At 34.1% G+C, this 23,860-nt stretch overlaps 1 protein-coding gene across 1 annotated transcript in view; it reads left to right on the forward strand.

The window, feature by feature from the left end:
* Positions 1 to 23,860, forward strand: part of LOC126979617 (receptor-type guanylate cyclase gcy-1) — a 93,099-nt gene that overhangs the window by 59,166 nt on the left and 10,073 nt on the right. Inside the window, exons 8-15 of the mRNA XM_050829048.1 lie at positions 2,459 to 2,587; positions 10,342 to 10,471; positions 11,674 to 11,796; positions 12,697 to 12,786; positions 14,544 to 14,667; positions 15,504 to 15,592; positions 16,114 to 16,243; positions 18,769 to 18,860. Of these exons, the coding sequence (XP_050685005.1) occupies positions 2,459 to 2,587; positions 10,342 to 10,471; positions 11,674 to 11,796; positions 12,697 to 12,786; positions 14,544 to 14,667; positions 15,504 to 15,592; positions 16,114 to 16,243; positions 18,769 to 18,860 (907 nt within the window). The remainder of the gene's footprint in view (positions 1 to 2,458; positions 2,588 to 10,341; positions 10,472 to 11,673; positions 11,797 to 12,696; positions 12,787 to 14,543; positions 14,668 to 15,503; positions 15,593 to 16,113; positions 16,244 to 18,768; positions 18,861 to 23,860) is intronic.

The following is a 23,860-nucleotide window of genomic DNA, read 5'->3' on the forward strand; positions in this document are numbered from 1 at the left end:
GGAACATTAAACACGTTCGAATTTATGTGAAGATGCCTAACAATATTTGTATGCATTAGATACAGTCGAATAGCTGACGTGGATTGAATTCGTTTTTCCAAATGAAAACACACGCGGATTTTTAATTAAATCGAAAGTTAAAGCAGGGGTGAGTTTTTGTAAATACAGTTGCTTACTGATTTTTCTACCGTTGTTTTCTATATATTGTTTACATCAATGTTGCGAAATATGTCGTTGTTGAAACATTCATTACCTATCTGTAATTTGAGATATAGGTATAGAATATATATAAATCGTGTCCTAAATATATATTCTATGACATTACATCTATGCAGAAAAGCTTTAAATAATTGGCTAACTTGTCTTGCTTATGATGAAGTGGAAAATCTTCTGATCATACTGATATGATAAACACACGCATTGCATAGATGGACCCAATCAAAGGTCCAATTCAAACCCACATCCACACACTCACTCACTCACACACACACACACATACTCACACACACACACACACATACTCACACACACACACACACACACACACAATTAATTGTAATTTGTAAAATTTGGTTTTTAATCATTTCTGTTTATTTCTATATTGTTTACTAAATAAAAAGTTATCTGCTAAGGAAGTTGCGAGATATTCCCAATACAAGTGTCCTAAGACAACTTACTGGGAAGTCTCAACCACTAAAAAATGTATATGTAATCTTTGAAATAAACGAAATTTAATTTAATTTTAAATATATACTAGTTAACCCGATAGACGTTGTTCTGTGCATAGTAAAAAAATACTGTTTCTTATGAATTTGTCAATAATATTTCTTGGTGTTATCACTCACTTATTAATCATTAAATTCTCTCAAAGAAAATATGTCCATACAAAACAAATATTGGAATTAAAAATAAATATGGGTCTCAAATCGAAATAAAAACTATCCTATCTCTCAAGTTGGACTAAACTGCAATCCATGAAGTAATCCCCATTAAAATCCGTTCATTAGTTTAGGAGTCCATCGCGGACAAACAACGTGTCACGTAATTTATATATGTAAAGATATATATGTTTTGTTTCAGTAACTGAACAACCGTAAAAGAGGTAGTTGTAATTATAAAATAGTCTTTACTTTATTTGCTCATTTCCTATATATAACCTACATCTAAATAAAGGATTAATAAGCTGGGTATGTTACGCTCTAGAGTCTAGACAACAAAATTCTTAAAGATCAATGAGTTGATAGATTGAACTCAGTGAACTGAAATGAAGTTAGTAGACACAACTTTAACTTGTTTATTGTGAAAAAAGCACAAGTTTTGTAATTCCAAGTTACTTTTAGATTTATTGCAAATCAGTCTCTATCGCAATTGCTCGTAACCAATCAACATACGTTGGATGCATATTTGATGATCTAGTTTGTGAAAAAGTGACAAGACTGATGAACTGCTGCTCAGGACTCTTGACTGAACCCAAAATTCTGAGTGGCTTTGCAATTGCTCTCGTCAATATGTGACTAACGCTTGCACGCTACTTGTTCACAGCAAAAAAAGCACTGTTATGATACCTAGTCAGCATCCGTTGCAGACAAGCGTCCCCTAGTTGTACCGTACTAGAGATTTCTTTGCTGATGGATGGCAAACGATTTTAACAGAGTGCTTGCGTTTTTATGAGAGGAATGGATAAATTGTATTTCGATGTTAATTAATTGTTAGTTATTTACAGTAAACTGTATATTTATTAACTACTAGCTGACCCGACAGACGTTGTTCTGTATATAATAAATAAAATAATGTTTTATATGAATTTGTCAATAATATATGATAACATCAAAAATTACTTCGTAAAATATGCACCCTGCTGTCGTAATGATATTGTTTCACAGCAGAACTGTCAAACCGTGCGTCAATAAATTCTCTCATAGAAATTATGCATGGACACATCAAAGGAAAAACAAAATTGTAGTTTTTGTTTAATTTAACAGCATTTTCCTATTTATTCACCTTTTAAACCTTCCCTGGAGTTCCACAAATAATTCAAGACCAAAATTAGCCCAATCGTTCCAGCCGTTCTCAAGTTTTAGCAAGACTAACGAACAGCAATTCATTTTTATATATATAGATTATTTGTGTAATATGTTTAGTTTGTAATTAAATGCTTACTTTAATATTGTAATTGGCTTGCGCCGTTTTATTAAAGTATACATAAATAAATAAATTAATTAATTAATCATTCTGTATATTATCAAACTATATGTGAAGTAAAAATTTGAATTTCATGAGATGTTACTGCGCTTGCCTTCCGATAAACACTTGTACTTTCGTTTGACTTTTTATCACTCTAGAGGATGTTCGAGAACTTTAAGCATTTTGCTCTCCCCACGCACTTTTGACGAACCAAAGTTGAAGAAATAATATTATTAATAATTTTAGTAAATTTGCACTTTTGCTACTTTGCCAGGAATCAGCAGATAGTAGACAATAAGGCACAGGCTGGTAGCGTTGCAGATGCTATTGACTATTTTGATCAAACTGCTACTCTGCTGGGGAGGCTTCGAGCAGTCCAGAAACAACTCCGAGAATATATAAGGTTTGTTTTTACAATTTTTTTAATTGATATTAATTTAAAGTTATCAATGTAATATAACTATTTTCTAACAATATTTATCTGTATAAATTTAATCTCTATTATGTTATTTTATACTTTTGAGTTTTTGAAGTCGGTTTTTTAAAGTAAAACGTAATTTTTTTATTTTTTACCATTAGATTAGATTTGGGTGTTTTTTATTGTCATATATTAAATAGTAATTTTAGTAGCTACGGGTAGGTCGACAAAGGTTCCGCGTGCCTTAAGCAATATAGATCCCCTATTTCACATTCTTGTGAGACACTGAAATATCGACAAGAACGTTTGTTAGCTATGAATGACAGTTAGCCTAAGTCCTACTTAGCGGCAAACGGGTTAATAATCTGAATATATATAAATTACGTGACACGTCGTTTGTCCGTGATGGACTCCTTAACTAATGCACGGATTTAAAAATAGGATACGTTTAATTTCGATTTGGGACCCATACTTATTTTTATTTCCAATATTTGCTTTGTATGGACATATTTTCTGTGAGAGAATTTATTGACGCACGGTTAGACAGTTCTGCTGTGAAACATTTTCATTATAACAACAAGGAGCATACGTTACGAAATAAATGAAATACGTTACAAAAAAATAAATGAAATGTTATGAAAAATTATTGAAAAATAAAGTTCTATTCTCTCATCCATAATGTTAGATTAATGACACACTTATAACTACGTGATGTTTTTCAGACAAAAGCATATTAGAGTTTGAATTTGGCAAGTTTAATTCTTATAAAACGGAAAAATTTTAAAGGGTTGGAATTTAGATTAAGGATCGGTCTCCGCTGCACTCCAACAAGATACCGCACTACCCAAGAACAATAGCTTTTTATTACGGCAATTATTAAATGCTTGTGTGCGTGGCATCTTGACACTCAATGGCATCTTTAAAATTTTGTAACATACGCTTCGTGTTATTTTCCAGTGTTATTCCTCACTGGGCGCAGCAAACAGGTCGTTGTCGACGGTTATTGCTCGAACCGAAGCCCGTGAACGCTGGAGTGCCCCAAGGCTGTGTGCTATCACCCACACTGTTTCTTCTGCATATCAATGATATGTTGGGAACCTCTAATATACATTGCTATGCAGACGACTGCACGGGCGATGCCGTATACACGGGCCATGCAGGTCTCTCTTGGGAAATCGTCGAACAGTGCCGGGAGAAACTTGTGTATTATATCGAGTCTTCTCTTGAGAAGGTCGCGGAATGGGGAAAATTGAACCTTGTCTAATTTAACCCCCAGAAGACTCAAGTTTGCGCGTTTACCACTAAAAAAAACATTTGTCGTATCACTGCTCTTCGACAACACTTCCCTTACAGCCTCGCCTTGTATCGGAATTCTGGGTCTCGATATCTCGAGCGATTGCCAATTCTGTCGTCTGGAGAGCAAAGCCAAATTGGCTTCGAAGAATCTGGGCGTCTTAAAAAGAGCACGTTAATACTTCAAGCCGGCCCACATTCTAGCGCTGTGCAAAGCGCAGGTCCGGCCACATACTACACGTATTGCTGTCATCTCTGGTTTGGCGCACCCCAGTATCAGCTCGATCCATTTGACCGCGTGCAACGTAAAGCAGCTCGAATCGTCGGGGACCTAGTGCTCTGTGAACGGCTGGATCACTTGGCGTTGCGTAGAGACATTGCTTCATTGTGTGTCATCAACATGGGGAGTGTTCCGAAGAGCAATAGCTGAAACATCACCTGATTCCTGCCACCGAATTCCACCTTCGCACGACACGCCACAAGTTAGGATATCATCCCCACCATCTGGATGTGTGACGGTCTTCCACAGTGCTGTTTTCAAGGAGCTTTCTTCCACGTACTACAAAGCTGTGGAATGAACTTCCTTGTGCGGTGTTTCCGGGACGGTACGACATGGGTACCTTCAAAAAAAGTGCGTACACCTCCCAAAGGCTGGCAACGCTCATGTGATTCCTCTGGTATTGCAAGAGAATGTGGGCGGCGGTGATCACTTAACACCAGATGACGTACGCTAGTTTGTCCGTGGAGACCAATCCTTAATCTAAGGGTTTGTAGTTTCTACAAGATATAGATAATAAATGTTTTTACAAATATATTATTATTATCAATATAATTCGCAATGTCGAAGCTTACTTTGTGAAATAAATGCTTCTTTAGCGGGCTTCAGACTTTATTTAATGACACTGAGATAGGTCGACTGGCTATATAACCCTCGTTAGCTTACTAGAGTCGACTTAGGAAGAGCAATCAGTGAGAGTAAAATTACAACTGTAATTAAAATTGTGAACATTATGAATGCCTTTTACTTCGTGATTTTTTTTGGATTTTGGATCTTACAGTCTATGAGCACCTTTTGAATGAATAGTAATTCATTATTCATCAAGTGTATTATTTATTATTATTATTCAGTTGGTGCTGGTGCTGTTGCTTCGACATCCAAAGACAGGAAACGTCGCAAATATGTTGGTCTCAGTGAGTCTTACATCTTTATGCCGTTTGGTGTCGAGACACTTGGCCCGTGGGGCCTATAGGTGTGAAGAATATACAAAGTACTATCTTCTCGTCTCAATAAGGCTATTGGAAACCCAAGCGCTGGCAGCTATTTCGGTCAACGGATCAGCCTTGCTATCCAACGTGGAAATGCTGCCAGTACTCTGTGTACGCTTCCCCGTAATGATAGTGTTAATTAATGTTTTCGTTATGTCTATATATATAAATGAATTGCTGTTCGCTAGTCCCGCTAAAACTCAAGAACGGCTGGACCGATTTAGTTAATTTTGGTCTTGAATTATTTTTGGAAGTCCAGAGAAGGCTTAAAAAGTGAGTGAATACGAAAATGCTCGGAATTAAATAAAAACAACGATTTTGATTTTTCTTGATGTGTGGGGTCGTTCAGAAATCAAATTAAAATAATAGTTCATAATGAATAACTAATTATATCATAACTGAGTGTGTCTGTCAATACCAAATTGAAACCTTAGAAATAGCCAGTATTTCAAAAGAAAAATCGAAAATAATAATATAATTTCATTCATACCGTGTATTTTTTTTATTTGTTTTAATAAGAATAGGATTCCTTTTGTTTGTTTTAAATTTATTTTATACAAAAGTTTAGGTCTTTTATTTATCGATTGAGGCAGTACGAAGTCTGCCGGGTCAGCTAGTTGTAAATATAATTATAAGATTAAGTGTATAATAATGTATGTTATTTTTAGCGTAGAGGAAATCTACGCTAGCTAATAATCTTTTGCTAAAATATTAGCAATACCACCAGGATGCAACGGAAGACCAGCGCTGATCATGTTATAATCTACATCTGCATTATGTTGAGGTGAAACCCAATTTTGAAATTAAATATATAATTACTAGTTGGCCCGTCAGACGTTGTTCTGTATATAATAAATAAAATACTGTTTTTTTATGAATTTGTCGATAATATTTCATAACATCAAGAATTATTTCGTAAAATATGCTCCCTGTTGTTGTAATGAGATTGTTTTACAGCAGAACTGTCAAACCGTGCGTCAATAAATCCTCTCATAGAAAATATGTCTATACAAAACAAATATCGGACGACGGGGGACACATCAAAGGAAAAACAAAATTGTTGGTTTTAATTTAATTCCGAACACTTTCATATCTTCACCTTCATTCACCTTTTAAACCTTCCCTGGACTTCCACAATTAATTTAAGACCAAAGTTAGCCAAATTAGTCCAGCCATTCTCGAGTTTTAGCGAGACTAACGAACAGCAATTCATTTTTATATAACCTTTTTTTATATAACCAATTCATTTTCATATAACCTTAGGAAAAATTTTAGAGTACGTTAAATAGAATATATTTCTTTCTGCAAGATTCTTGAATATTTTTTTTTCAAGTCGCTCTATATTTTTATATACCTATGGTCATTATAAGCGGCCAGCAACACGATGAAAAACCTCACGCCATCTTATTACGAGTTGGTTTTACCTTTATGTTAATTATAAGGTAAAATTTAAATATTGCTGTAACCTCTTTGGATTATAACACTTTGAAGTACCAGCGTTTTTTACAATCATACTTGTATCTGTTGGGTTGGTTCAGGTGAATACTGCCATCATACTTATTTCTAAACAATTTGTAATTTTTTTTGAAAGTGATAGCCCCTTATTTCTGGGATTAATTAGAATTTAAGTTTGTAAACAAAATTTATGAACGATTATGCGGTACACGAACCCGCGACCTCTCGCGTTCCATCCGAGCGCACTTCCACTGAGCTAACCGTTCAAGTGACGCATCGTTCATAAATCTTGTAGTGTCTTGATCTCTTAACACCAAGTAACCCGTACGCTCGCTTGTTTGTCCTCCTTTTCCATAAAAAAATAATATAATAATGTATACCCTAACTGTTTATTAGGAATAATTGATAATTTTAACCTTAAAAGAGTTTAGGTTTTTTATAATGGCGGCTCTCGGGGATTGCGACATTTTATTGGTTATTATTTCTTTCCCTTTTTCATGTTCAACTTAAAGATGATTATTTATTTACTAACAAACAGAATTTGAACCTTTCGTAATATTGTTGTAATTTTTTTCTGGTGTGAAAATATTGACACGAGAATGGATCAGGGATTGGAAATAATACTCCGCTTATAGGAACGAGTCTTTATTTGCGTTAATTTTTTCTGAACTTGCACATCGCCGGTCTGCTGCTGTTCCTCTTGTGGGCGGCGGTACCTTCAACGCGTCACCGTACCGCACCGCACCGAACACTAAGTCTCTTCTATCTTCTGCTTCCTCTTCAACTGGATCACCTTTTCACTTTTGACTACTTCTTCTTCTTCCTTTACACTTTCGAGTCAGAACTAGAACTGCCGTAGGCCACGCTTAGTACGGCTTATATACCCCCGGATCTGTTCTATTTTCAAAATAATTCTCCCATTCCATCTTTAAATTTTAATTGTACTAGAAAATTATTTTAATTATTTTTATCCTGCTTACACATTTTCCACCCCTTTTTTTCTGTTCGATTTGATCCTGAACTTACTAGAAATTTCCATTAACTTTACAAAACCCACAAAATTCCATACACTGGTACGTGTGTCGAACCCGGGTCTAACGCATCTGAAGTAAACACTTCTACGCTAAAGCTACGAATATTGCTGAAGGAGTTGTTGAAATTATCAAAGTTTGACAACTTTCGTCATATACGTCGAAGCATTGCAACGCGAAAATATTTTTTTTTGTTTATTGCGGGCTCTTTACGGGTAAGTGGCCCACCCAGTTGGGTTAATATTCACCACAACTTATCAGTAATACATAATTATTACAAAAAATACTACGTTTAATACACTATAAATTGTAAATTAGATCTAATATATGGTGCCACGATTGAAGAGACTAACGAGAATGTCAAAATTTACAAACGACGCTTAGCTTACAGGTTCTCCCTTGGGACTTGCAAATGAAATTAATATTACTTCAGTTATTTTCACAGCATCATGACGTACGGTATTTAACTATGGGGTCATGCTGCTGACATTGATATAGTGTTTGCTTTGCAAAAGAGAGCTGTTCGTGCTATATATCAGCTTGGTTATAGACAGTCTCTCAAAGAAAAATTTAAATAATAAATATTATGACTGTTCATTCTCAGTACATTTATGAAAATTTAATATACGTTCACAAAATACGTTTTTGCTCTTAATAGTGATTTTCATTATTATAACACTAGAAATAAGGGATTGCTTGTAATTAATTCTAGTAGGCTTCATAAGATACATAATAGCTTTAAGGGTAAATGTATACACTTCTATAATAAAGTCCCAGCCACTGTTCAGGCATTATCTATAAATAAATTTAATTTTTTTATAAAAAAAATGGCTCTGTCGTAAATCCTATTACTCCACTGCTGAATATCTAAATGATCGGACAGCCTGGGACCAGATTGTGATTATTTTATAGCGATAGAAATGACTGTACAATATTGTATATTTTTATTGAAAAGAGCGCAAAAAAAGAATTCTGGGAGAGTTTCTTGCGCCGCTTCTTCTCTCTCAGAGCGCCATTTGTTTCCGAAGCGGTAGTAGTATCTAGTAGTTATTAGAAATGACATGAAAAAGAATTCTAAAGGAATAAATTTTGAGAAAATTAATGCCTTTTATGCCTTTTTATATTTTGTGTGTCATATAGGCTAAACACATGACCGGATTTGGTACTGCCGAATCATTGCACGTGGTCTGGTAGCGGACCATATTCAATAGTATATCGCATCGTCTATCGTGCAAAATTATTATTATTACCGTCTGGACCGTACCGAGTACGACATCGGACCAATTGATGCACAGGACCGTCCGATGGTCCGGCCGTACCAAGTCCGATCCTGGGGGCCTACTCCTAAAATCGATATTCGATAAATCGTGGCATTAGTCGTGTCGAATCCTACTCTTAGTTACATCGAATACAATGTCGAAACGATGATTGAACGAACGAAACATTATTCGATATTATCGCTCCTAAAACTACTCTTAGTTGAAAATGTCAGAGACGAATGTTCGAATTTGACAAATAATCAAACGTCACTTTTACGATAATCTCAAAGACAACATCTAGGCTGTCGTTGCTATAATCGTTTCAAGTTGTATACATATATTTGTATACATATACATACTTAATAAGTATTATTAAAATAATTATATGTGAAATACTATTCAACAGGAATTTTTTTACTACTAAGTCATTTAAGTCATTTTGTTGATCGTTAATCCGTAGAAATAATGCAAATGGCCGCCTGAGAAATAGGAAGTCGACGAGAAGGGTTGAGTTACTTTTTTTTACATTTTATTATCCGCAAGTTTTGTATTATTTATTCAATTATAAATGATCATATTATATTCATTACATATTTTTTTTTAATTTACTTTATGTGTAAATGATACCAAATTGGTGGTGCAGAGTCTGGCATGGTCTAAACTGTTTTGACTTTTGACACTTAACAGCGACATAGCACAGATAATGTTTAGGTTTGAACATATTTCATTGACACTAACATCGTAACAAAATATTAGTCTATGGTAACGATAAACGATAAGGAATTCGAACATTTGTTAGAGATTAGTTTATTTGTTAGTTGCGATATATTCGGAGTATTATGGTATCGTTCCGAATGTATCGTTGTCGATTTTGCGAGTAGACCTCCTGTTGCCAAGCGGCTTGGGCTAATAGATAATCTTAAGTTTAAATTTTACATTCGTTATATTATTATTTTATTTACGTAATTAACTATACATTTCTAATAAGTTGTGGTGAACATAAACCCAGCAGACTGGGCCACGTGCCCGTAAATAACACGAATTAAAATATTTTCACACCAAAAAAACATTACAACAATATTTTGAAAGGTACAAATTTGGCATTCTCCCAAGGTATCTGTTCCCGACTTTCATGAATAAAGGTATAAATTGTAAGAGTTAATATGAAAGTGATATGAAATTCACTTTATTAGTAAATAAATGAGACTTTTAATATGAAAATGTGATATCTATAACATGAAGTAAAATTGTTATAAATACTGTATATTATATTTTTATTTTTAAATATAATATAGGTATTATATCGTAGAACATCTTAAAGTTGAACATGAAAAAAGGAAAAGTAGCCAATAAAATACCGCGATCCCTGAGAGCCCCAATACCGCCATTATAAAAGAATTCTAAACTCTTAAAGTTAAAAAATTATCAATTTCAGAGATGGTGTTAACGAGAGTCTCAGAGAAGCACGTCGGAGTGAGGCTGTGTGTGCAGCTATACTTGTCCTCGTGTGTGTGATATCTCCTATCATCATTGTGTTGGTACGCAACGCTGTCAACACTATACAGGTAAGCTGAAAATGATTTTTTAAAAGAGTAATTGTTAAAAAACGTTTCTGTGGGATAGGTTACTATAACATAAATAATTTTCTTAATGATACCACAGACTGGGAATGAAGCGGACACCCTCAGGCTCTTAAATTTTAAATGTTTATTATACCTACGATGTTACATTGTAATCCATATTTTTTTTTAAAAACTACGATTAAAAAAACCGACTTCAAAAACTGAAATGTAACAAATAACTAAATATTAAATTTAATACACCTGTACCTTATTTTATTTATTAATAAAATACTATTATTTGTATGTGCTACCTATTGATAGGTTTGAAGTCGGTGCCAAGCCCTAAACAAAATAAAACGTAATATTATAAACAGCTTACTTACCGTAATTATTAAGGTTGTCTGGCCACGTGCGTCTGTCCGCTTGGGTTGTTTTGTTCTAGACGAAGTTAACCCGCTCAAAGTCACGCGTGGCGAGTGTAGGTACTTACTATTACATTTGGCTTGACACCGACTTCAAAGCTATTAATATGTAGCACATACAAATAATAGTATTTTATTAATAAATAAAATAAGGTAAAGGTGTATTAAATTTTAATTTTAGTTATTTGTTACTTTTCAGTTTTTGAAGTCGGTTTTCTTAAACGTAGTATTTTTTTATTTTTTACTTTTTAGTGTCATGTAATAATTATATTATATCAACCTGAATGAAAACTCCTAAAAAAGCCGTACACAAAAAACAATTATATTATCGAGGTAAACAAAAATGTTCGTAAAATCTAAACTACTGGGCCGAACTATGTAAATTTTTTATGGGACCAAATGGTATCTATTCTGCATCGAACTTAAGAAATTAACGTAAATCGGATCATCAAAAAAAAATACCGATCGAATTGATTACCTCCTTCTATATGAAGTCGGTTAATAAAAAAAAACCCACTGAGCCCAGATCAGGCAGTCCATTTCGAATGGGTGGTTTTTGACGTTCAATAAGTGATTTTGAATCCTATTTTAAACAAAAATATTTGAATTTGAACTTGAACGGGTCTAGTTTTGTGCCGTTTTCAGGTTTAATCAAATTCTCTAACAGTAAAGAGATAATTAATATATATTTGGAAAAGAAAAAAATCGTATATAGTTCTTTTTCGTATTGTTAATTCGATGTTGGAAATTTGAATAAAATTAACAAGTTTAATACTTCGGAAGGTATACGCACGAAACCTTTCTGAAAAAGCAAGAGAATTGGAGTATGAGAAGGAACTGAGTGACTCCCTTCTGTATCAGATGTTACCAGCCAGCGTAGCGAAGCAGCTAAAACAAACCCAGCAGGTAAACTACTCTAGATATCTCACATCGCGTGCGAAAGAGCCTGTATGGTCACTTACTATTGTAATGATAAAATGTAAACTTAAAATATATCAATAAAACGCGTTTTTCCGTAGCCAAATGGCAAAAAAGGAAACCTTATAGATTCGCCATGTCACTTTTTTCCGAAACTATAATAACTATACTGTTGAAACTTGGTGAGTAGATGTATTCTGTGAACCGCATTAAGATTTTTATACAAAAATCTTTATAAAAATCTTAATGCGGTTCACAGAATACATAAGGCATGTCCCTCATTTCTGCCAATTCCTTTGCGAGACACGAATGATATGTAATCATATTGTATTTGAGCTTTAATGCAATTATTATTACAAACATTTATACAGAAATGGCAATCAAATTAGATTAAATGAAGCACGATAAATAATTCCCTGTACTAAACTTTTAAACCAAGTTCATTGTTATTTATAAGAGTTCCTTAGATACGAAGTTGTTTAACGGCCGTTTCCAATATACTGTCTACAGATAAAGATAATTTACTACCTTCCACTCTCAGTAATTAGCTGACCATAATCTGAAGCTGTCCCAATATACCCGATAAGTCATTATTATCGCCTTATATTGGGTAAGCTATACGTCCTCCCATTGACAGACAGCGTGTACGGATAAGGTGAGTTACCGTAAGTAAGGTAAGTTTATTGGGACAGAAAAGTCAACGATAGTGACGATTCTTATCTCACGTTGGCCACAACCGGAGATAGACTGAATATTGGGAACGGCCGTTAAAGTGAAACCCCAACCGTTGACTTTGTCTTACTTTGACGTTTCCGTGCCTTGTTGAGTGTTTGTTTTAATTATTTTCTTAATGTGTATAATTTTTTTATTGTTATGATAATTTATTAGGTACCGGCGGAGTTTTTTGCTTCAGTAACTGTGTACTTCAGTGATATTGTGGGGTTCACTGCTATCGCCGCTGTATCTACTCCGTATCAGGTATATTGATTGTTATTCCTAATTTATGTTTGTACATACTATTAACAATTGTACCAGATATTATTTCCTCGGACAGCTTACTCAATATATTTTCCAATCATTAGCAACTTGTCTTGTTGATTTGTCTGAACTTTAAGCACGATTAAATTTTTTCCGAAAAAAAAAACACAAAATAAAAGCAAAATGTGCATGACGTAAGCTCATAGCACAACTAATACTGGAGAAAGAGATGGTGATTGATCATCCTCAATTATGCTTCTTTTAACACCAGAGAAATGCAGCTTTGATGATGTATCATTGATCTGGAAACACTGAGAAAAAGTGCATTTCCAATAATGGCGTTTTGGTCTTTAGGTCTTTAGTAAGCAGAGTGTTCATGTAGCAAAGGATTGACCCTGCCGCCGAATTCCACTTTGGCACGACACGCCACAAGTTAGGATATCATCCCCATCATCTGGATGTGTGTCCTCGACAGACCACTGTGCGGTTTTCTAGAAGCTTTCAAAACAAAGCTGTGGAATGAGCTTCCTTATGCGGTGTTTCCGGGACGATATGACAAAGGTATCCTTAAAGGCCGGCAGCACTCCTGTGGGCGGCGGTGATCACTTAACACTAGGTGACCCGTACGCTCGTTTGTCGTCCTTTTCCATAAAAAAGCCGATGTCTCTCATCCACTAGGTCCACTTCAACCACCATCACCTACCAATATATTTTCGAATTCATATGTATGTCTATTCCACTGTCTGACTGTGAAGTAAAACATCAGGAGGAAACCTACACAGCACCTACCTGAGAAACAATTCAGAGGTTGTTTGAAGTTGGGCAACTAAAGCAATTGTTGACTTAAAGACTGCAGGCTCAAAAGCTGTTTTTACGTAAAATAGAGGCATAATAGATATGCCTCTATTTTACGTCGAAATGCAAACAGATAAAGCAACCCGTGAATATACCTTCAATTATTAATTTAATTCAAATCTAATACAATTCATTTTTCTCCAGGGGGATTCAATTGCTCATACAACAATACTTATACTGTAGCCTTTATCAAACACCACTTATGTTATCTAATAACCCTTTTAAAGAACGTTGAAAAAAAATATAAAGGGGTATTTGTATGTTGAAAAACCAACGATTATATCGACGAAAATACATTTTTATTGTTTTTCGTTTATGTGCAATCATTCCTATAACTATAAGGAAATGTGTTAAGGATGTTTGTTAACAGGTCAAGTGTATTCTCCATTGAGAATATCTACTTATTTTATGTTTTATGTTTTTGAATTTCCTGACAGTTTGCAACATCAGAAAGTCTTTTCACTTCAGGCGCTTGTTGTACCTCCTTATTGTTAAGGGAACAGCCAGTTCGTTAGTTGCATGGATATTCCTGAGTCATATTGTGTACTTCCTCGACCACTGTTTTTATATTTAAATGCTAGTGGATTTCTGAATTTGTTATATACCAAGCACATTACAAATAGGAACGTAGTGTCATATTTCGCATTCTTTGAAATGAAGTGATATTGGATTTACTAACACTTCCCCATAATTGTAAGCCATAGAGCCAGACTGGCAGCAGTATGACTCAGCAATTTGTTGTAGCGAAATGAGAGGTTCTTGTAGCGTACGTTTAACACTTCTCCTTGGTTTTGACATGTTTATTCCAGATTAATCTTAATACATTCAAAATAATATTTTTGAAATGAGCTTAAGCCACTCTCCAATATTTAATAATTTGTATATCCAAATTCTCTTTCCAGGTGATAAGTTTCTTAAATTCAGTCTATAAATTGTTCGACGAAAGGATTGAATGTTATGATGTCTATAAGATTGAGACTATCGGAGACTCCTACATGGTCGCGTCGGGGTTACCCGTTAGAAATGGTAAGGATGATGATTATTATATACTAGCTGACCCGACAGGCGTTGTTCTGTCAATAAACGGTTCGAGAGATATGGTAAATGGGTGGGTGAGTGCGTGGGTGGGATCGTGACACGACAAAACATAAGTATTGCGTTATTCAAAAGAATTGTTAAAAAACGTTTGTGTGGTAAAGGCTACTATAACATAAATGACTTTCTTCATGATACCACAGATTGGCAATGGAGCGACCACTCTCAGGCTATTAAATAATTAGTTTAATTGTACAATGTTACTTTGTAAATGTTACTTTGATTGTAAAACATATTTGGTGAAAAAAAAGCCCGCTGTGTTTGTTGCGCCCATTATTCTCAGGCCTGAGACATTCATTTTGGAATGGGTAGTAGTTTTTTGACTTTCAATAAGTGATGTCACATCCTATTTTGAATAAAAATATTTGAATTTTAATTTGATAAACTATATATGTAAACCTTTCTTGAAGTTCAACGAATCTATTACAAAAGATTTCATTGAGATCAGTCGAATAGTTTAGGAGTTATTAGGAAACAAAACTTTTAAAAAAAGTAGTCACTTGTTTATTGATTAGTGTTAATTTAATGCTTACACATTACTGTTTCACTGCAGAAATAGGCGCAGTTGTGGTACCCAAAATCTAGCCGGCATCCGGTGCAAAGGAACCTCCCAGTGTTTGTTATAATGGACTTTAGATTGTGAATCATTGAGTCGAGCTTCCCTTACGCTGTACCTATCGAAAACAATGGGAGACAAGGCTAGGCTGACAAGACTGAGGCTATTATCTTTCGCAGCAAAGTTAACAGAGTTATTATATTTATTTAAGGTAATCGACACGCAACAGAAATAGCGAGCATGGCTCTTGAGCTTCTAGAAGCAACGTCAAAGTGTCGACTGCCTCATAGACCAGACCAGGTAACTTCTATGATTTAGTTATGCTATTAATATCGTTTGATCATATTGTAGAAAAATTTAAGTCTATAACAGCACAAATTTCTACAAATAATAAAGAATCCATAACTTCAATCAAGGCAATTGAGAGGGCTATGCTCGCAGTTTCCCGGCGAGATCGAATCAGAAATGAGGAGATCCGTCGGAGAACCAAAGTTACTGACATAGTCCAAATGATTGCGAAACTGAAGAGGTAGTGGACAAAGCACATAGTTCGACGGACAAAAAATCATCATAAAGTCGAGGACTTTGTCGGACTTGAATGGCAAATCTGGTCAAGATCGCTGGAATACGTTGGACGAGGACCGATCTTTGGGGGAGGCCTTTGTCCAGCAGTGGATGTCTTCCGGCTAAATAAGTCCGAAAATAATACGCATTAACGTAATTTTTGACGCGGCGATCTGAAGCATTCCGCGCGATCATAGTTTCCCGGAACATTATTGCAACTAATTACAATTAACTGATTTACTAATTAAAATTGACAGACACTCTGCATGAGGAGTGGAATTCACATGGGGCCGTGCGTTGCTGGTATAGTTGGGTCCAAGATGCCTCGTTACTGCCTCTTTGGAGACACCATTAACACAGCCAGTAGGATGGAGAGTACCGGAGAACGTGAGTTCTACATTTAAATTATCAACAATAACCTAGCTGTCCAATATTTACGTTGTTGCATACTTCATGATGATAGGGCCACCGAAGTCACTATCGAGTAGAGGTTATTGGCAGTAACTGATACAGCTATAAGGATTTATACAGGTATAATAACTTGTACTGGCTTACTGATTGACTCATGCATCAATGCGTATAGTAAATTGCTGAGGCTTCAAATATGAAGAAACCAAGTGTCAAAATTGGACTTTTGGTATTGAGTCCAATCCAGCACTGAAAGTAAGGTAACCTGACAAAAATCTGGTCAACTTTTTGAGTCAGTGTAGTGAAAAATAAGTGTCCTATCATTGGTCAGTGAATACTGAACTAAAATGTACTAAATGTAAAGAACACAAGAACATAGTGTCTTCACCTTGATAGAGACAATAATATGAATAGTGCTAATGGACACTTTCTTAGTTTTCTCTTCATAGTAAATTATGTTAAAATTAAATTATTGCTTATTAGCCTCGGGCTAGATTGTAATTAAAATTATAAAATTTAGGTTTAAAAAAAATCTAAGTTCTGTAATAGAATTCTACTTGGTATACATAGAACCCAATGAAGCTGATATAAGTAACAAATTTTCAGCTATTATTAAGTCGAATAGACCTCTTCTGCAGCATAATAATTCGTATTCATATCGGCTGCATATAAGAAGACCTGAAAGTAACTAAAGCCTAAGAAAACTGTATTCTCTCTAGTATATCATCCTCGCCATCTGGAGTCTGGTATTACTCTACAGTGCGGTTTTCAAGGAACTTTCTTCCACGAACAACCAGACTATAGTGAGCATTATTGTGCCGCGATTGCAGGACGATACAACATGGGTTCATTCAAAAAAATCGCTTTCACTTTTCTAAAAGTTCCGAACGCTTCGGTGATTCCTCTGGTGTTGTTGTAGAATATAGGCGGTGGTAATCACTTAGAATTAGCTGACTTGTATGCTCGTTTGTCCTTCTCTCACATAAAAAAAACATTACAGTATCGATTGAGTCCTAATAAATTTAAGTTTGAAGGATAGGAAATAAAACATACTAATTCCCTAAGTCCCTTGGAACAGAACAAATGTCCAGTCATAAATATATTTAAATGTTAGAACCGTAATTTTATTAAATTAAATAATGAACAATTGTTCATCCAACAATTTAAAATCGTTCTTGTATGAGTCACACCGGAGTCACCTATCCCGATGACATCACAGGAGCAAACAGTGTACAGTAATCGTTGCCTAGTTTATATGTAAATAATAAATACTACAACGGTCATCGGTTTTGTGATGACTCATCGAAATGAACATATACTTTCTTAACAGATGATAATATTTTAGGACAACCAAATAAGCCTTTAGTAACTGCAAACAATACTGTAACTGAACACAAATAAAATCACCTATACCGATGAAATTTAGACATTGATTCAATCAATCAATGAAGGCTATGTTTCATATAATGATCAACGGCAAAGAAAATTTAACGAACAACATTCAGATACTATTCCGATAACTGTAGTTTAGCTACCGGTTGTGTCAGGAAATTTTTAAGTGGACTGTGTTTAATAAAGGCGTATTCAGAAGAACAAAAAAGGAATAAAGGGGAAAGCCGTTACTGAGCTCTTCTTGAACATGCTGGGTTCTTCTATATTCGTTTGAGTGTGTTGGCAAACCACATTCGCGAGACGATTTCTTACGGCGGCGTTGCAACAGGAATACGAACATTTTGTGGATTTCTTTATTAAAAATTGCTGTGCTCAATCTTCGCGTGCGGTTACTTGACACAATTTTCGGTTACGCTATATGTCCAAAGATGTCGCAGCTTTCGGGATGATGTCTTGTAACAATGATGTTAGGGTTTAGGAAAAAGTTTCAGTCTGACTTTGTAAAACTGGAATTAACAACTAATTTTAGAAATTGTAACTGTAACGGCCTGTCAGTATTTTTGAATTTAAACTTGTTTAGGCGCGTTATGTATAAATGATACTTGTGAAATTTTATTCGCATCACTGTAATACAAAAGTAACAGGTTGAAGTTGGTTCCTAAAATTTTCTGATGTTTGCGTCATTCGTTGTTTTCTTTTGTTTCTTCTTCCATTATTAGGACAGGCAAAGGGTTCAAGCCCATACAGCCGTATTCATTATTTAATAATTAATTGTCAAAGCCATCTTTGCAAGATTTTAAAAAATTGTCCCTTCTAAAACCGTAGAACAGCACGAGGAATATTTTAATTTGCTTCGTTAGGCTAAAGAAGTATAACTTCTGGCATGCATATATAATTACTCACACACTTTTTTTGTATGGTTAACGATTTAGCGAAGCACGATCTATTATCGATTTGTTAGATCTGCTATTGTAACCGTTTATTGCGAGCGAATCTTTCGCCCACGCCACGGGTTTTGGAAAGAATAGGACCACTGCTATGATTTTATATTCTTAGTAATACACCAAGTTTTTCATGTTTCAATTAAAATATTCTTATATTTTCTGTTTCAGCAATGAAGATACAAATATCTGATGACGTGAAGCGGGCATTGGACAGAACTGGTCTTTTCGTTACAAGTCGCAGGGGTTTGATTGACGTGAAGGTGACGTTTTCGATATTTAATATAACCTTTTGTTTTTTTTCTAAGTACTAACGGCAGATTTCTAACAATCTATGGTTTTTATGAGATTACTAATTTATACCATTATCTGCTTCTCGCTTGTAAATAACTGATACATCCTTTGGTGATCTTGTTCTTTTATTTTATTATCTTCTATTCTCTTTTCAATGGTACCTGTTGTTAATAACCACTGTCCGTCCGTCTGTCTATCAATGGGTGGTATCTCATAAGACGCATTAGTTAGAGAGCTTTTGATATTTTGACAGAGTGTGTATTATAACTTTAATTGCCGCTATAACAACAAAGCTTAAAAACTAAAATGGCCGCCGATAACAATAAAAAGAAAATCTGTATTTAAAATTCTTATAAATAAAAAATATGACGCCTAATGCATGAAAAATGTTTTTATTATATTTTTCCATTTATTTATTTAAAAGGTACACACAACAGAATTACAACAAATACATAATTAACAAAAACACTATCAACTAAATACAAGATAGGCTGCAACTCCACGAGGGTGTGTTCACAGCATGTTTAGCAGAAATGAATAACTATTAAAATAATAATAATAATAATAGCGATTTTAAGACTAACTTTTGACTAATGTCTGCAAACCAAATTTTTTTTCCTGTCTACTTTAATGGTAAAACAGTTAGTATAAATTTTAGGGCCTACTCTAGGTTTAATTCTTTACAATTATTTTTAATTGTGAAGTTGATCAACCGATGGAAGGTCGTTCGATGTTCAATACCTCATTTGCTTTACTCACCATCCTTCAATACAGGATTTGCATACCTTAAGAATACATCACCGGACATAAACCTATCTGAACCCAAAGTTACATCGCGGAATAAATTGCAACATGTTTTGCATATAAAGAGACTATTGCAATATGATTCAATGCTCTTACCACTTTCCTCAACCGTCCTACACGCAATGAATCCTTTGGAGTTTCCCTGAATGACGTTAACTGTTGAACGTGGTTTTCCAAACTCTCATTTTTTTTATGGAATAGGAGGACAAGCGAGCGTACGGGTCACCTGCTGCTAAGTGATCACCGCCGCCCACAATCTCTTGCAACACCAGAGGAATCACAGGAGCGTTGCCTGCCTTTAAGGAAGGTGTACGCGCTTTTTTTGAAGATACCCATGTTGTATCGTCCCGGAAACACCGCACAAGGAAGCTCATTCCACAGCTTAGTAGTACGTGGAAGAAAGCTCCTTGCAAACCGCACTGTGGAGGACCGCCACACATCCAGATGGTGAGGATGATATCCTAACGTGGCGTGTCGTGCGAAGGTGTCATAAATGATATAGATAGATAGATAGACACTTAGTTGCATGCCATAAATATAAAAAAATAAAAAAATAGCCATTATTTGTCTACTACAACAATATTTTACATCTTACTCTAGTTTGAATTATATATATATTTTTAATTAATTTAATAGGTTATTATATTAGTTAACTGTAATTTTATTATTATTTAAAAGTAGTAGTCGCTTCTGGAGCGTAGGCCTCTCCTAAATCCTTCCAAACATCTCTTACTCGTGCCGTCCGCATCCAATGGGATCCACATCTGATTTAGAAGGTGTCTCTCCATCTCTTACGTGGTCTCCCTTTTTTCTTTTTTTCTTCTCGTGGTACCCACTCTGTTAAGCGCTTTATCCATTTATTATTTTCCATCCTACAAAGATGTCCTGCCCAGTGCCATTTAAGGAGCCTTATACTCTTCTGTGCATCTAATATTTTTCTTTTTCTTCTTATTGTTTCATTGCATACCATACAGACTTAAAAATAAAAAATTATTCAAAAGATTTTCAGCTTATTACAGTCATAGGTACTCAATGGGCAGTCTTATCGCTTAAAGCGATCTCTTCCAGACAAACCAAAAAGATACAGGATACAGTAAGTTATTGAAACAGGTATCTTGAAAATAACGTATGTAATTTTTTTTACTAAATTTAAGATATATAATAATTACTCTAATGTTACATACATACCTATGTTTAATCTAAAAAAAAAGTAAATTAACATACCTGTACTTTATACAAAAACCATAGAAAAAAAGAAAAAGAAGAAAGGGCGCAACAAACTCAGCGGGCTTTTTTTTCATCGAAAAATATGGTTACAAAGTAATAATGTACAATTAAACTTATTATTTTATTCAGGGCGGTCACTCCATTCCCAATCTTTGGTATCATTAAGAAAGTCATTTATGTTATACTAATTTCAAAGAAATATCTATAGTAACGATTCGAAGGCGCTTAGTTTAAGCCTAATTGATTATAGGTTTCTTAGTAACGCTAAGTTATTTCTGAGTACCACAATTGTTCAAGTAGCTCAGGACAGTATACTGAACTATTTGCTATATTTATCAAGTTATGTCGGTTGAAACTCTCTGTCTTTTTAAAGTGAAGTCTATGAAATCTCTCAATATCATTATATCCTTTCCTTTTTCTTTATTACATTATATAACTGCGTTCTGTTAGACGGAATATTAAAAACGAACTTTTAAAAAAGAAATTTATTTAGAACTAGAAAATATAATTGAAATGTATGAGTGGCTCAGGATTCGGAAGGAGACTGACTGCCTTTATATTTAATTAAGTGACGCCTTGGTCTTAAAGTGCTGACGCTAATGTTATGTCTGCATTAAAGCATACATATGTGCATATATAACAACCCCCCCTTTAAGAGGAAACTTATCGGAAATAATAAAGATAAGTTTTCAGAATATTTTAACCAACTCTAAGTTGCGGTGGAGGTGGTGATGATTGAAACTCAATATCTATTTCTTCAGAATCCTTAGCCTTTACAAAATATTTTGAAAGTAGGATACATAATTTCTTACATATAAAAACTACGATAAAACATACAACTAGAAATAGTGAAATTATACTTATAACAGAATTATTTGAATTATCACTAAAGGTATCAACAGGATTTGCAATATATAGGTCATCACTGATATCTTTTATGTTAAATTTAAGATCTTTTAACTGATGTAGGTTAATATTACTAATTTCAGAAAAGTTAATTTTGGACATATTGAAGCGGTTAAGATTACAACATTTATCAGATATTATATTATAAGTAGGTTTTATGAGTGGAATATTAATTTCTGGATTGGATACCTTATTAAATTTAATATTCTTAAAATAAGCTGTACAATTATATGGAATGGTAAGTTTTCCTGTTCCTGAAATGGTTGTTTCAAATAATACATCCTGATTACATTCTATTGTTATTTTATTTAAATTTGATTATACAAATATCCAATCAGCATTATTGAGTTTATGCCAAATATCTATATCACCATGTATAAATTTAGTTTGGCAGGTATTTGGAATACTGGATACAGCTTTTGTCATAATTTCTATTTCACAAGACGGATTACCAGGAACAGAGAATATGTTAGTTATTTGACATATGTGTACTTTGGGAGAAATAACTTTACACTCATTAAAATCCTTTAAATATGTAAATGTAGACTTATCAGTATTTATTGCCAGATATCGTTCTGTAGGTATAATGCAAACATATGAATAAGATGAATTAACTTCATGCTGAATAGGTAATGGAACAGTATCATAAACATTATAATCTAAGGCATTAACTAATGGAATCTTAACAATAAAAATCAGTTTACCATTATAATAATATGAAATTAAATCTGCTACATTTATCAAAACATGAATATTACTTAAATCTAAATTAATAGGTAAGTCCCTATACTTAGGTATATTTTTTTAGACATTTAATAAATCGTTATATAATTGCTTGGGTGTTAAGACAGATGGATGTAAAGTATTGCTTTTTATGAATAAAATAGAATTCAATAAGTCTTCAATTTTAAACGCAAGAGTAAACAAATGTGATTGAAGACAATTTAAAATGTTTATTAGTTTTAATTTGAAACTATCTATAGTAACTAAATTCGATATATTTCTCACATTTGTAGATAAATTATTAATGGCATCATTGAGTTTAAATTGATTCTCCAATATTTCATTGACAGATTGGTTAATATTAGAAATAGCAGATTTCGAAACTAGAATAGTTTTCTTTATCGAATTCTCTAACCGTTTATCATTATCATACAATGTTTCTATTGCTCTATTGTAATTTATCGCATCGTCTTCATCAAGGGTGCCAAATATATGCTTAAAAACTACACCGACGTCAGAGAACCATGCAGATCTTTTGGGTCTCTCGCTAGAGATGATATGAGATATGGAATTATAGTCACGAAGTATATCATTATAGAGTGAATCCAAGGGTTGCATTATATTTTGACAGACGGAAATACGAGTATCTATCTCTATACTTTCCTGACACTGTAATTTAACAATGTCTAAAACATCCTGGGTGTACTTAATATTTTGATCAAAAGAAGTAACATCTATCGGAATAACTATATGAAGATAATCGTCTATGAGCTTCAGAGTGCCCACTGGGTCGAAGAGCAAGCCAGGACCTTCCTTGATGTATTTAATATACTCATTCTCGCTAGCGGCTATGGCGCAGTATGTATTAACCATTCTGTAATGACAAAACTAAACTAAACTATCATGCTTATGTAAATAAACCTATAACTTTGTATATGATAAAAATATAATATAGTAAAATATAGCTGTATAAAATGAAGTAAGTATTAATAAACTTAACTTAATAATTAATAAAAGAAGAATTAGTTACGTATCCGCGTTGTATGCAGGTTTTACTTCATCATAATGATGTTTTACATATCTTCGGTTTATAAGAAGAGATAAGGTGTTATTGCCATGTATTTTGACGATCTTATATGGACCTTTCCATATAGGAGATAGCGCCTTGCGAAGTCTTACATGATTTTTAATATAGACATATTCACCGACTTTATACTGTACTGGACGAGTATGTTTATCATAATAATGTTTTGACTTTTCTTTTGAAGAGTTAATATTTTGTATGGCCTTTTCTCTAGACAGTTTAAGG

This window comes from Leptidea sinapis, chromosome 3 (genome assembly GCF_905404315.1).
Source record: "Leptidea sinapis chromosome 3, ilLepSina1.1, whole genome shotgun sequence".
NCBI classification, from domain to species: domain Eukaryota; kingdom Metazoa; phylum Arthropoda; class Insecta; order Lepidoptera; family Pieridae; genus Leptidea; species Leptidea sinapis.